Source organism: Apodemus sylvaticus, chromosome 4 (assembly GCF_947179515.1).
Source record: "Apodemus sylvaticus chromosome 4, mApoSyl1.1, whole genome shotgun sequence".
In the NCBI taxonomy this organism is placed as follows: Eukaryota; Metazoa; Chordata; class Mammalia; order Rodentia; family Muridae; genus Apodemus; species Apodemus sylvaticus.
In genome coordinates, this window is record NC_067475.1 from 57,695,338 (window position 1) to 57,710,577 (window position 15,240).

Consider the following 15,240-nt stretch of genomic DNA (forward strand, 5'->3'; position numbering starts at 1 on the left):
TTAGGACAAAAAGATTCCAAACTAGGCACTGTTCCCAGAGACATCTCCTGCTACAGGTTTAGTAGTCCCATATGAAGATCCAGCTGCATATTGTTAAATATGCACTGAATGTATATGTCCATTTCATGCATACTATCTGTTTGGCAGTTAAATTTATATGTGCCTCTATAGATTGCTTGATTCTGTAGGATTTCATGGGGTGTCTTTGACTCATTTTGCTCCTTCAGTCCTTCTGTCTACTTTTGCAGGATTCCACAAGCTCCAATATATTTTTAATCTGTGGGTTTCTATATCAATTTTTATCATTTTCTGGGTGAAGCCTCTCCGATGACATTTATACTAGATTCCTATCTTCCTGCATAGCAAAATATTTCTAGTAGTGTCAGAGGTTGGCTTCCTCTCGTGTGATGGGGCTAAAGCTGGTCCTCTTATTAGTTATTCATTTATTAGCTCTTACTTGTTATTTATTTATTACTCTTTCAGATCTTGTAGTCAGAAAAATTGTGGGTATTTTCATCAGCATAGTATAGCATAAAATCCCATGTCAAAACCATATAGAAAATATAGATGATATGCTCTGGAATTTCTAAAGGAATTAATAAGGATAAATAAGGGATCTATTCTTGAGTTTCAAGAATTAATATTATTAAAAAAAATTAAAAAAAGAATTAATATTATTGGGATTGGGATAGAAATGTACAATGGACTGTGTGTGCCATCCTGAATTACTAAGTCCATATTTTGCTTAACTTGAAATTTAATATGATATACTAGTCTCATATAGAATTTGGAAGAGTAAATTGGAATGAATTCTAAACACAGAATACTAAAGCTATATGACATATATTTAAGTACTGGAGAAATTTTGCCATAATAAACTTTGCATATTCATGAATGAGAATGGTTTCTATATTTTTACATCAGCATACATATAGAAGAGTAGAGCATGCTGCTGAACCAGAACTGAAATATGTTTGGGTACATTTATTCTTAGAGAAATAAATGTCTAGTAACCGTTCCTAAAACCTTTCTACAGAATAATGGTTGGCAGAATATTTAGAAAGTAGCCATGAAAAATGTAAAGTTATTCAGAAACTTGCCTTAAGACTTTCCTGTGAAAGACTAAAGATAGTAAATTGTTTGACAATTGCTAAATCTTCCCCTGAATCATTTTATTACATTTAAATACAAATTTAATCAAATGGGAAGCTTGCCTTATAAAGATGAATTGCTATATCTGAAAAGAATATATAGTTCTGAGAAATGCCAAAATCATTTAAAATTAATTATTACCTAGAGTATTCATTTTCACCCACTCATAGGTGACAGAGCACTTTTACTTATACAGGGCCAAAAGGGTGTTGCCCAAATACTAAAGGAGATAAGTCAACAGTAGGTAACAATTGCCTTAATAACTAGCCACACACTTATTCTGGTAAAAAAAAAAAACATGTTGAAAATTTTGTGATAATGAGGATCTGAAATGACATAAAAAGACAACTGAATGAAGCATTCTGTAGCAGTACTGAAGACATCATGGTGAAGCTCATTGCTGTCACAGGTAAGTTGAAAATCAGACATAGAGACTTATTCTTGCCTGATAGAAGCAGTTTTAACTCTACAATATTATGCTTTCAAATTCTTCATTTACCATTTCAAATTGTGTCACTGTATTCAGGATTTTTCTAGCTCTCATAAGTCCATCTGCTGGGAGAACACTTATGCATGCATTGATGCCACAGACATGACACTAAAGACTCACCTTCATTCAAGCATTCTTTGCTGTTTGTCTATAATCCAGCTATTCATTACCTCACAACTCTTGCTAAACTTCTTTACTGAAAATGCAATTCTGTGACTTTATTCTGATTGCTCTCCTGGAACATAATTGAGGGATGGAAATCACTAGAATATGAGATAGAGCTATCAACATTACTTGCCTCTTCTCTGCTCAGAATCATTTGACATTTATCCTCCATTATCCTTTTTCTCTGTGACATAGATTTGTCTTAGATAAACATATACTTGTTTGAAGAGTTAGAATTAGTCACTGATTCAAGCCAAGTTGTCCAAAGCTTATTATTTTCTGTACATCTCTGATTTAAAAACTTTTTACAGATTCAGAAAGTTATTCAGATAATTTGAATCTCAATTTGTAAAAGAATCAGATGAGAGGAATTGTGAAGTCATGATGATCATTCACACATAAAATTCACCACTTAAATGGTACAATCAGGTTTTCAAAAAAACTAGATTTGAGTTACTAATGAGATGCCATTATTCAAAATACACACATACACACACATACACACACACACACACACACACACACACACACACACACACACACACACACATTGGACCTGTCTCTGGAACTTCTTTCCACAGGCTCCTCTCCATTTCCAATGCTGTAATTCTTTCAGACAGGAACAATTATGGGTCAGAGTTGTGACTGTGGTATGATCATCCTCTGCCTCATTTGATGCCTTGTCTTCATGTTGGAGGTAGGCTCTGTATTTTCCCTTGCCCTACTGTCAGGCATTTCATCTAAGGTCCCTCCCTTTGAGTCCTGGGAGTCTCTCACCTCCCAGTACTCTGGGTCTTTCTGGAGGGTACCCCAACCTCCTATCTCCTGAGGTTGCCTGTTTCCATTCTTTCTGCTTGCCCTCAGGGCTTTAGCTGTTTTTCACTCACCCAATACCAGATAGGTTCCCCACTGCCCCCACAACCACACCCCTTCCACTTTCCCTCCGAGGTCCCTCCCTCCCTCCACATTTGTGTTTGCTCTCTTATCTCTCCCAAGCGGCTGGAGAGGTGGCTCATTGGGTAAGAGAACTGACTGTGGATCCTAAGGACCCTGTTTCAAACTCCAGCCACTGGTGATGTCTTACAGCCATCTCAACTGCCAATTGCCTTTGATAGATGCTTTCAAACATTGAAAAATCTCCAGGAGCTACTCTTTTCTGTGCTTGAGGTGTTGCAATAGCAATGTCAATTGATTCATTACAGTGCTTGGAACTAAGATTTATAAATTTATGACTACTAATCAGGTGAAATTGTGAATAATTGCAGTCATAAATTCTTATAGTTATAGTAGACTTAATCTTGAATAAAAAGTAGGACATGGAGTGTGAAGCATGAAATATTGACAGGTTGAACTACTGAGTAAAGAGAAGTTTGAAATACATGATAACTTTAAGGTTCCCACATGGCTGAAGCAGTATTTTTTCCAAATTCAATTCTGTTGTGTGAGATAATGATCTATAGTTAGTAAGATGGTATATGGTTATGAATTTTATGATATACCAATTGTTGTGGTTATACCAATTAATCCAAAGCAATAAATGTGTTCTCTCCCATCTCTCTTACTCTCTCTAGGTCTGGCAATACTTCTGAGTGCACAGCTGGGTGAGTTTTAGGTCAAATCTTGCTTCAACAAAAATTCTTTAAGCCTGATTCATTAATTCTAATGCAATTTTCTGCTAATCATGATCCATTTTCATTTTATATATAGACTCAAATAGCAAGAGATAATTGACTGGTGGAAATGTAGTAGATTTCCCTCTTGGGTAGTAGAATAACACTGGATTTCTCTGCTGGATCACTAGAAAGATAAGTTGAGACTTTAAATTGACAACTTCTGGGTGCTTTTTTCTCTTGGTTTGTTTTTTTTTCATAGAGCCCAAAATTTATCTGAGTATTAGGTATGAATTTGTTACTATAATTGCAACTGAGGCATTGGTTTGTTAGTAAATTGTACACATTAGCAAAAATAAATATTCACAGCATTCATCGCTTCCTGAATAACATGTGTCTGATATACAACAAATAAAATAATAAAGGCAATAGTTTTGGCCAAGATCACATGTAACCACATCAGGACACTTTTCCTCTGACAACTCTCCACAGGATTTTCCTACCAGCTGATGTGCTACTATACCAGTTGGGCTAAGGACAGGCCAACAGTAGGGAGATTCAAACCTGGTAATATTGACCACTGTCTGTGTACTCACTTAATCTATGCGTTTGCTGGGATTCGGAACAATGAGATCATCAACACACATGTGCAAGACTTAACTGACTATGAAGCATTAAATGGTCTGAAAGCCAGGTAAGGACAGAGAAATCTGGTTTGTTTTCAGTGTGCTAAATCTCAGTGCTTCCTAAAATGTATGTCAGAATCAAAAAATTGTATGATGTCTCCATCAATGTATTCATCAGATTTGTATTATCTTTTTATTTTTTAATCATTTATTGTCTTGGATTCTGCATATACATCTCTATGTCTCAAAACCCTATTAGGATATATGTTGCCTCACCCCATAGTTTGTATGTGGTTAGGGTCCTTTCTATATATAGTTCTTGAAATATTCTTGCTGTTCATGATGTGCTTTGACAAATACTGTTTTCCTATCTCTCAGTGAGAATCATCATACTATTTTCACGTGTTCAAATATTATAGATATTATTTATAATTCAGACCACATTCTATTTGTCAGCCTTCCACCTGTTTCATTTAATACCATACCTACTAGGTTTACAAATATACTTGCAAAAAACCAAGCCCAACTTTCATATTTTTAATATTTGATAAGTATTTTGGGATATAGGCAGAGCACATCATATTTTCTATTCACCTAATTCTCTATAATTACTGTGACTTAAGTTGGATTTCTGAATCAAGCTACAGTTACTGTTGACATACTGCCTCCTCTTTAAAAAAAAACCTTGAATATGTGTACTTTGGAGATAAACAAAAGAGTGTGTTTTGATCATGTGGCAGTTCTACCACTCTGAAGGACCTTCATAATGCATTCCTGTGTAATTGTGCTTAGTTATATTTACATCAAGAGTGTACAGTTTTTGTATTCATATACTTGATGATATTGCTTAGGTTTTATCTTACAGTATTGGGCTACCATGAGACATGAGAAGATATGCCAGTCCAGTTGAAATTTAAATTTATCCTTTAATCATTGTGTTAGGCTTCCTTAATTCAATGATTAGTTTTTTTCTTTGAAAAAAAGCCTTCCCCAGAATTTTTCCTTTTTGTCAAAATGAGGTATATTCTTAATATTCCATTACTGATTTATGCAATTTGTATTACTTTATTATCATATAATATTTTGCAATTAGTCTCAAAATTTAAACCTCCTATCTCTAGTCAATGTATTTCTTTCCCCATTTTTATTTGTGAAAAAACAACAAAGTCGTTTTAATTTTTCAATAGGAACTTTTAAGTTTGTGATACACAATAAAAATATTCATGCTACAATAAATTACATGGATGTTTCTCTGTGTTCTTTCAATAATTTAGAAGCTTTGTATCTTATGCTTACATCTCACACCACTTTCTATTTATTTTTGTCTGTGGTATAAGCCTGGATCACAAAATCATATTTGGATTATTTGTATGAAGAGTGTTTTGCTGGGAACCTTCTGCTGTGATACATTTGTCACTTATGATTTAGAAGTTACACATTAAATAGCAAAGAAGTACACATTTTTTTTAATGCAACCTTTTCTGGCTGTGTAAAAGATACCATAGTGATGAAAACATCAGTGGTGTTGCTCATCTTTTCTCTGTCACAGTTTTTTGTTTGTTTTGTGGACAACAACATAAGCTGCATTCTTTGCAAATTACTTACTAGAACTGTGGCCTATTAGAAGGTGCTGCCAATGCTGCCAAGGATCATGAATATTTGAGGATTTCTATAAAAGATTTTGTTATATTTAACAGTAAACTGTGCACTTATTTTCATCATTGACAGGTGACATACTTTAGGAATACCAATGCTCTGGAAGATTCAGATAATATCTTCCTTCAGTAGTAACATTATATTTAGGAAGAATCTAAGCTATGATTTCCAACTGCAAATGAATTAAATAAAAGGTCTTATATTTAATAGTGTCCCTTGCATATCCTTCACCAAAACTAAATTGATTACTGAAAGCAATATTTCTACAACAGATCACAGAAACTGAATTTCTGAGGAAGGGCAAGAAACCTAAAAGTTTAATGTCTGCTCAAAAGTGCTAACAAATTTCTATGGAATCTGATGTGTCAAAACAGGTATTTCAGAGAAGATGTATACTTGCAAGAGAAGTGATAGGCAATTACTGATGAGGATTGAGAAAATAATAAAGATCTAGATATTTGTCAATTTTGCTACTAGGGAGAATGTGAGCTAACTATAGTTCAAAGTTACTTGTACAGAAATGCAGTCACTACACTACTTGATAAGCATTCCTCAAATTTACTATTATAGAAGTTGCCTGTCCTCAAAGTATGATAATGAAGAACTTAACTAAAAATTACTCAATAGTGAAAACAAACTTTCTCTGGAATGTGATGTTATGTCAGAAAAAACTGAATAGTATGTGATATATTTTTTAAAGTGCTGATAATTTATGTAACAGGGGGCAAGAGTTTTGATATTTCTCTTTTTTCTTCCATTTTTGAGGAACACTGACCTAAAAACTCTCCTGGCCATCGGAGGATGGGCCTTTGGATCTGTCCCGTAAGTTGTGGCATATGGGCTACTGAGTTTTGTGGTTGTAGTCTGGCTAGAGCTAAAGGTCAATTACTTCACCTTTTGGAAAAGAGAATTAAAGAAAATTTATTGAATAAATAGGTTAACATAAATAATTACAATATCACCTCATATTAAAGTGTAAAGACTCAAGGTACACATATGGCCTTCACAATTTCAAATTTGGCCTGATATTTCTGGATTCATAATCTGAAAGATATTTAGCTACTAAAAAGTTTTTCTTAAAGTATTTCATGTCCTCCAGGCATTGAAACTTGTTAGGAGTTACTACGGGGCTGGATATATAAAGGGTATTATGAGAAAGGTGAGGTGAGTGCAAAGGGAGAATGAGAGAAAAACAGGGCATGTTGGTGAAAGACAAGGAATCAAAAATCAGCTATGAACTGTTTTGTTCCCAATGTGTCCATGTCATAGAAGCCTAACACTAACTTCTTTCAATATACATAAGGTTCAGTGCCATGGTGTCTACTCCTCAGAACCGTCAGACATTCATTAATTCAGCCATTAAATTCCTTCGCCAGTATAAGTTTGATGGCCTCAACCTGGACTGGCAGTATCCTGGGTCTCGTGGAAGCCCTCCTAAGGACAAACATCTCTTCAGTGTCCTGGTGCAGGTGTGTTAATTTGAAAAATGTTTTTGTCCTAAAAAATTTAAATCGCTCCATCTTAAGAACTATGAATTCTTGTAAAACCAAACATATAATTATAGAATCTTAGCACTGTAAATGTCTTAACTTATTATTCATGTATTCAACAAACATGTGAGATTTTACTGTCCATGGTTTTTATAACAAACATGCATCATCATATGCCCTATAAGGAGTCCAGTGTAATGATCTTTATATTACAGACAAAACTATTAATGTACAGAAAGTGTTTGAATAACCTTTCCAGGAACACACAGGTAGTAAGTATCACAACTACTTGTGTTGTTTGCATACAGAGTTCAATCCTTACAATCCACAGGCTAGTGGCTACATTTTCACCAAGGAATAATGCAGAATGTTTTGCTTCTTTAAGTCACACATATGAAGTAATATAGGCAACAAATGAAACATCTTGATAACTGGTATAAAATATCAGATGCAAAAGAAATGCAAATTTGTGACTACCTGACTGTGTTTGAAAAACCACACATCAAATGAGGTACAAGAAGAAAGGAGGAGTGGCCCCTGGTTCTGGAAAGACTCAGTGAAACAGTATTCGGCAAAACCAGAACGGGGGAAGTGGGAAGGGGTGGGTGGGAGGACAGGGGAAGAGAAGGGGACTTACGGGACTTTTGGGGAGTTGGGGGCTAGAAAAGGGGAAATCATTTGAAATGTAAATAAATTATATCAAATAAAAAAAATTATTAAAAAAAAGTCACAAAAAAAGAAAAAAAAAGAAAAAGGATAAGAAAGTACTTGTGTGTAAGTGAAAATTGCTCTAAGTCTGAGGACACTGTTACCATTAAATTAGATAAAGAACCATTTGTCACAATAAAGAGCTAGAGATCTATGAGAGATGACTTGGAAAGACATGTGAGTTTAAAAAGTCATCAAGTTCTGATCATGTGGGAGCTTTATATTTATTTAAGGATCTGTAATTCTCATGCAATACCTTGGGGTACTATGAAGGATTATGCATAACATTCAAAATCTAAAACAAAACTTGGCCTATTGTAACATTAATGGATAATGAATCAGTTAGGTACTAATGTGGGACACAACTGGAGGTCAGCATGCAGAAGAATGCGAATTGATCCATCCTTGTCTCCTTGTACTAAGCTCAAATCCAAATGGATCAAGGACCTCCACATAAAGCCAGACACTCTGAAGCTAATAGAAAAGAAACTGGGGAAGACCCTTGAGGACATCGGTACAGGGAGAAAGTTTCTGAACAGAACACCAATAGCGTATGCTCTAAGAGCAAGAATTGACAAATGGGACCTCATAAAATTACAAAGTTTCTGTAAGGCAAAGGACACCATCAAGAGGACAAATCGGCAACCAACAAATTGGGAAAAGATCTTCACCAATCCTACATCAGATAGAGGGCTAATATCCAATATATATAAAGAACTCAAGAAGTTAGACTCCAGAAAACCAAACAACCCTATTAAAAAATGGGGTATAGAGTTAAACAAAGAATTCTCACCTGAAGAACTTCGGATGGTGGAGAAGCATCTTAAAAAATGCTCAACTTCATTAGTCATTAGGGAAATGCAAATCAAAACAACCCTAAGATTTCATCTTACACCAGTCAGAATGGCTAAGATTAAAAATTCAGGAGACAGCAGGTGTTGGAGAGGGTGTGGAGAAAGAGGAACACTCCTCCACTGCTGGTGGGGTTGCAAATTGGTACAACCACTCTGGAAATCAGTCTGGCGGTTACTCAGAAAACTGAGCACCTTACTTCCAGAAGATCCTGCTATACCACTCCTGGGCATATACCCAGAAGACTCCCCACCATGTAATAAGGATACATGTTCTACTATGTTCATAGCAGCCCTATTTGTAATTGCCAGATGCTGGAAAGAACCCAGGTATCCCTCAACAGAAGAGTGGATGCAAAAAATGTGGTATATCTACACAATGGAGTACTATTCAGCCATTAGAAACAATGAATTCATGAAATTCTTAGGCAAATGGATGGAGCTAGAGAACATCATACTAAGTGAGGTAACCCAGACTCAAAAGGTGAATCATGGTATGCACTCACTAATAAGTGGATATTAACCTAGAAAACTGGAATACCCAAAACATAATCCACACATCAAATGAGGTACAAGAAGAAAGGAGGAGTGGCCCCTGGTTCTGGAAAGACTCAGTGAAACAGTATTCAGCAAAACCAGAACGGGGAAGTGGGAAGGGGTGGGTGGGAGGACAGGGGAAGAGAAGGGGGCTTGCGGGACTTTCGGGGAGTGGGGGGGCTAGAAAAGGGGAAATCATTTGAAATGTAAATAAATTATATCGAATAATAAAAAAAACAAAAAAAAATAAAAGCAGGCACTAAATTGATCTGTTATTCAGATCTTACCACCTTCTCATTTCAATATTTGATTAGGCAGGATACGGAACCTATGAGCTTGTTTAGCCACAGAGCAATGACATCTTCTCTTTGTACCACTGCAAGAGGACACAGGCTCAGAGAGGAATCACAGAGTGCTGGATTCAGAATCAGCTCTGACCAAACTTTAGAGCCTATATTCTAGCCATGGATTGGTACAAACTATTTTTTAAATTTCTATACATATTAGGTAACCATAAATTAATATCAATTTTAGTGACTTATTGAGGTAGTCACAAAATAAAATAAAATAAAATTTGTAAATGTCCACTGAAATAATTTTATAGGACCCATATTTGATCATAAAAATATCTGAAATACTAACTGAGCTCATACTTTTTGTAGGAAATGCGAAAAGCTTTTGAGAAAGAATCCATTGAGAAGGACATTCCAAGGCTGCTACTCACTGCCACAGTATCTGGAATGATTGCTACAATCCAGTCTGGTTACAAGATCCCTGAATTGTCTCAGTAAGTGAGGATCCATCTTCAGGACTACTGTGGAAGTTTAATCAGAGGTCACTTATGCATGAGCTACTTGTTGCTTCAAAGCATTGTTTATAGGCATGGTTATGGGTACGGTTTAACTACATATGTATGAAAAATGATCCTACAAATAATTCTAGCATTATGTTTATTGATCTTATATTTTGTTTATCTATAGAAATATCCTACATTAATACAGTATATTTTGATCATATACATTCACTAATAATTTTTGTCTAAATTATCCTAATAGCTATAACTTACATCCCTCTGAATTACAGGTGTTCTGCTTCTAGTTTTTAGTGATGTCAATATCTCCTTACACAAACTCTAAAGCCAATATATGCATGACTATGGGCTTAAACAGTGAAATCCAGGCACCTAACAATGACCACATTCCTAAGAGGGGTAGAATTTTGTTCACTTTGCACCCATTAAGTAATAATTTCTTCACAATATGTTGGGCTTGGGAATGCAACTTCCTGCTCAAAGTGCTGCAATTTCATGAGACTTGATATCATGTAGGTATTGTGCATACAGCACCATCTCCTATGAGATAATGTTTTAACAGCCACATCTGGTGAAGAAATCACTATTTCAACATTTTCCTTCCTTTTGTCAACTGCAATAAATTATTTCCAAGCCCTCTTTTTCATATTCTTTGAACCTTGAATATGAGGAATGTTAGTAGAAATGTCATGTCTATAGCTGAGAACACAGACCCAAGATTCTGTACCTTAACTAATAATGAGTGTATGAATTAAAAACTTTTCTTCCAAAAAAGCAGAAATTCTGGTAAAAAAAAAAAAACTTGAAAGCATCTTATATCTATGGAAATAAGCTCATATTTGAATGGCAGTTTAATACTATGACAATCTAGCAAAAAAAAAATGTTGGTTCCATGTTGGGCCTTTGAGCTTCTAGGGCATGAATATTTGGCCAGATTTACTGTGACAGATATAAAATATACTCAATATTACACCTCACATATAATCAGAAAGCATGTTATTACCTCCATAATGACAATGCCTTTAGTGAATAACTTGCATAGTGTGTTAATATTATAGCATTCAGGAGCTATCACTGGGTATGTCCATTGGTGTCTTTTTACTGTAGAAGCCTACTTTACATATATGTGAAGGAGTAGGCATCCTGTAGGAGGAGAGATTTCACTGTTAGTCTCAGGTTGATTTTTTTATGTCTACAGCTAATATGCATTGTGTTCAGCAGTATGGTTATTACATCAAGTGATGGTGAACCTCCTAGAGCATTTACAATATGCTGGATTGTTTTTGGTGAATCTTATGACTGCAGAATAAATAATATATTAGAAGTGTAAGATGCCTGAGACTGATATATTCTTTTAATAGCTCCTGTATTCTTGCAGCAATATTATTACCCATGCAGATTAATTGTATTTGTGTATATTGTGATTATTATATTTTATTTAGCTGGTGAAAAGTATACTTAACTAATTCTCTTTTCTATATCATTTCTTTCTTTCTAAGTCATTCTTGATTCAGTTGTCTCTCCAAATCTCCATACTTATTTAAAAACTCTAACAATCTTACTCCAGTTTCATTTCACTGATGTTCTATTATACCTTTGATTTATTTTTGTTCTTTCTAGTGGTAGCGAATAACTTTATGCATACATATTTTTCAGAACCCATAAATGAAAAGAAAGTGAAATCAGAGAACTGGACAGGAGTACATGGGGGTTGGGGAAATGATAGTTATATTAGGATGTATATTAGGGAAGAATACAAGGAAATCCTTGAAGAAATATAACCAAAACATTGATTCTAAGTCTATTCCTTTACTCCAGGGTTCTTGACTATATTCAGGTCATGACATACAATCTCCATGATTCCCAGAATGGCTATACTGGAGAAAATAGTCCCCTCTATAAATCTCCAACTGACATTGGAAATAGTGCCTATCTCAATGTGGTAAGATATCAACAGGTTCAAGTGGAACTGAGAGATTAATGCATGGCCCAATGCTATTGAATGTATCTGAAACACTGCAACTATATAATTTATTTTGGAAAACAGATTTAATTTATTAGATGTAGCATAATACAATTTGAAATATAAGAACTGGGAACTAACCTATACAAACACAGATCACCACATGATCCAGCAATAATTTTACTTTGTATCGCTACAGGATTCAATCATTACCTACTGGAAGGAAAATGGAGCAGCTCCTGAGAAGCTCATTGTGGGATTTCCGGCATATGGGCATACCTTTATGCTCAGTGACCCCTCTAACACTAGAATTGGTGCTCCTACTATTAGTGCTGGCCCACCAGGGAAGTACACAGGTGAAACAGGACTCTGGGCTTACTATGAGGTCAGTATATTGGATATAGTGTGCTCAGTGAACTATAGACCTATTTCTCTGTTTGAGAATGGAATTAGCTGAAAGTGTATGCTCATTTTATCCAGTATGTAGTCACCCTAAGTAGATACAGTATGTCAAGTGCTACATATTTTATAGTATACTTTCATATAATTAATAAGAAGTACAATATACACTTGATACAAGAGACCAAAACGTAATATCCATAAATTTGACTCTAGGGTATCTATTTCCTGCTAGGGTGTGTTCTAAAATTACAATACAAATATGAGGGCAAAATGTAATCATTTTAAAAATAACTCAAGTATTAATATTCCTTTGTATCTTGCTTTTTTGATATGCTTGGTCTCAATTTCAATGTCCAGAAGTAGATAGATAGCAATCTCAGTCTGGTAGTACAAGGTATGAAGATTACTCTGAATCCCCATGACTAATACTTAGAATATCAACTTTTAGGAGGCAGGTACTTAAGAATCGTCAGTTTAAAAACTATAGTAGTTATAGATCAGATAAAAATTCAGAAAATAAAAAAAATGAGGATTAGTGATGCACCTCTAGCTAGATCACTTCCCTAATATAGGGAAAGGCCTGTAGGACCAGTAAATTCAAGAAAATATCTCTTTACTGTAAGACTAATAGAAAACGCTTTAAAAATGCAGAAAATACTACAATAGTATAGAGAAATGGTGAATAACTTTAATGTTATCTTTCCTTATTATTACTATTTTAAAGATCTGTATCTGTTTACAGATTTGTTCATTTCTGAATGTTGGAGCCACTGAGAGCTGGGATGCCGCACAGGAAGTTCCCTATGCCTATCAGGGCAATGAGTGGGTTGGCTATGATAATGTCAGAAGCTTCAAGATGAAGGTAAGCTTAGACCATTGAGTATGCTGAGATTGTAGCCCAATTCCCAGGAAATCAAGAGATTTGTGTCCTTTTCAATAGGCCCAGTGGCTCAAGGACAACCAATTAGGAGGTGCTATGGTCTGGTCCCTGGACATGGATGACTTTACTGGTTCTTTCTGTCACCATGGAAGTTTCAGTCTGACTTCTACTTTAAAGAGAGAGCTGAACATACACAGTGCAAGTAAGTGACAATAGAGTTATACTCATAGTGTACTCAAAGACTGCCTGAACCACCCCATCCCCACTCCTGAGTCATATTTTTTTCAGTCCACCTATGTGTTCCTTTCAAAGTGATAGACAGTTCCCCCACACCTTCAATTCCATTAGTTTATGTTATACACTTACTGGGAACCCAGGCTACCTTGAGGATGAGTCAGGCTGCCCAGGTCTATTAACTATTTAGGTTATATGAGTCTGCCAAAACTGTACTCCCATTATTGATCAGATTTTTCTCATCTTTTATCCATGTCATCAGAGTGTAAATCTTTAACTTTGGGGACTTTTATCAGAAATACATAAAAATTGCTGTCTTTACTGTGTCTGTCCACATTTTCTTTAATGCATAATGTATCCTAACATTTTAACAAACTCATTTACCAAGTGAGAATCAAGGAAGTATTGCTTATAGCAAGGATGGTAAAGGCAAAACTTTAACTACTAGTTCATCTTGCTCTGAGATAGGTTTTAGAGACCGGGAAAAAAGGTTAACCCCTGCGATGACAGTGCAAGTTCCCTAAATTCTATCTGGATTTATTTTCGGATACAACCTGAAAGACTCTGAAGTCAATTGGTTTTCTAGTCCATGTAATCTAGGTTGTACTTTTCTTCTCCAGTTGCCTCCAGGGTCACTGCTGTGGCTTTTTATGTGTGTTTCAGGTTGTTACAACTCTAATCGAGGGGAGCTTTAGCCAGTAATTTGTCCTTGAAGCTGTCGGAACAAAAGCAAGTTCAACCGCTTTTCCACGGTGGATTCTGCATGACATTTCCATGAAGAATAATGGAACTAAGTCCTCAGATAGCCTGAATTGAATCCCAGAGTAGTACTACTAACATGCATGTCTGGTTTGCTGTTCCAGCTGGGAAGAAAGCAAGACTGATCTTCATCTGTCAGCTTTGGCTGAGCTCTGAACATCTTCCTCTGCTTCCTGTAAAAACACTTCCTGGTTGTTTCTTGCTTTCATAATAAATTCCAGATTCAAACATAAGCATCTCCAGTACTTTAATGTGCAATTTTTAGGAAATTGTTTCTTGGTGTTAAGTTCATTATGCTCATGGGTTGTAGTGACAAAATGGCTGTGGGAAGTAGTGGCTAAACCCAGTCACTTTGATTTTCTATTTGACTTCAGACTTTCCCATGATTGAGATTGTGAGATGAAAATGTTAAATGATTGGTTTTACTTATCTTCTTCATGTAGTTATTCTCAATCTGAATGATTGGTTCAGACTGAGAATGATTACATGAAGAAGATGTGTTTATGGTACTTGCTCAATAATCCAGAAGCAGATGCAGTAGCCTCATGATGACAGCCTACACACAGTTTGGTGTAACCATTTATGTACTTCAAGACATTTTTAAATATGCCTTCAGAAACCAGAGCAGTTGAGCACTTTTTGTGTTTGCAGCTTTTGAAGATCTCTAAGTAATTATCATGACTTGCTGTCTCTGTACAAGGTCCTCCTAAACCACCAAATTCCTTAGTACCAGGTGTGTTTGCACCTGTTCTTCCCTCCTTCTTTTGATTTACTTGGCATTTATTATCAAATGTCATTAGGTCCTTTTGCATTCTTTGTTTAAGAAGTCACTATTGATGCCAATAAGTGCTTTCAGACAGGAGCCTGATATAGCTGTTACCCCAGAGGCTTTGCTGAACGCTTACT

General features: G+C 35.6%; 1 protein-coding gene across 1 annotated transcript; it reads left to right on the forward strand.

Annotated features, from left to right (window-relative positions):
- The first annotated feature begins 1,536 nt into the window (after window positions 1-1,536).
- Window positions 1,537-15,002, forward strand: LOC127683582 (chitinase-like protein 3). The gene is made up of 11 exons (XM_052180917.1): window positions 1,537-1,561; window positions 3,379-3,408; window positions 3,910-4,111; window positions 6,465-6,521; window positions 7,003-7,168; window positions 9,948-10,072; window positions 11,915-12,038; window positions 12,259-12,444; window positions 13,204-13,323; window positions 13,402-13,543; window positions 14,986-15,002. Exons 1-11 carry the CDS (start codon window positions 1,537-1,539, stop codon window positions 15,000-15,002), a joined length of 1,194 nt encoding a protein of 397 aa, XP_052036877.1.
- The last annotated feature ends 238 nt before the right edge of the window (window positions 15,003-15,240 follow it).

Excerpts from the sequence above, each read along its gene's own strand:
- LOC127683582 (XM_052180917.1), top strand. The coding sequence starts at position 1,537 with ATGGTGAAGCTCATTGCTGTCACAG. Across the intron at positions 6,522-7,002 it reads TGGGCCTTTGGATCTGTCCC|GTTCAGTGCCATGGTGTCTA; the intron begins GTAAGTTGTGGC and ends AATATACATAAG. Across the intron at positions 10,073-11,914 it reads AAGATCCCTGAATTGTCTCA|GGTTCTTGACTATATTCAGG; the intron begins GTAAGTGAGGAT and ends CCTTTACTCCAG.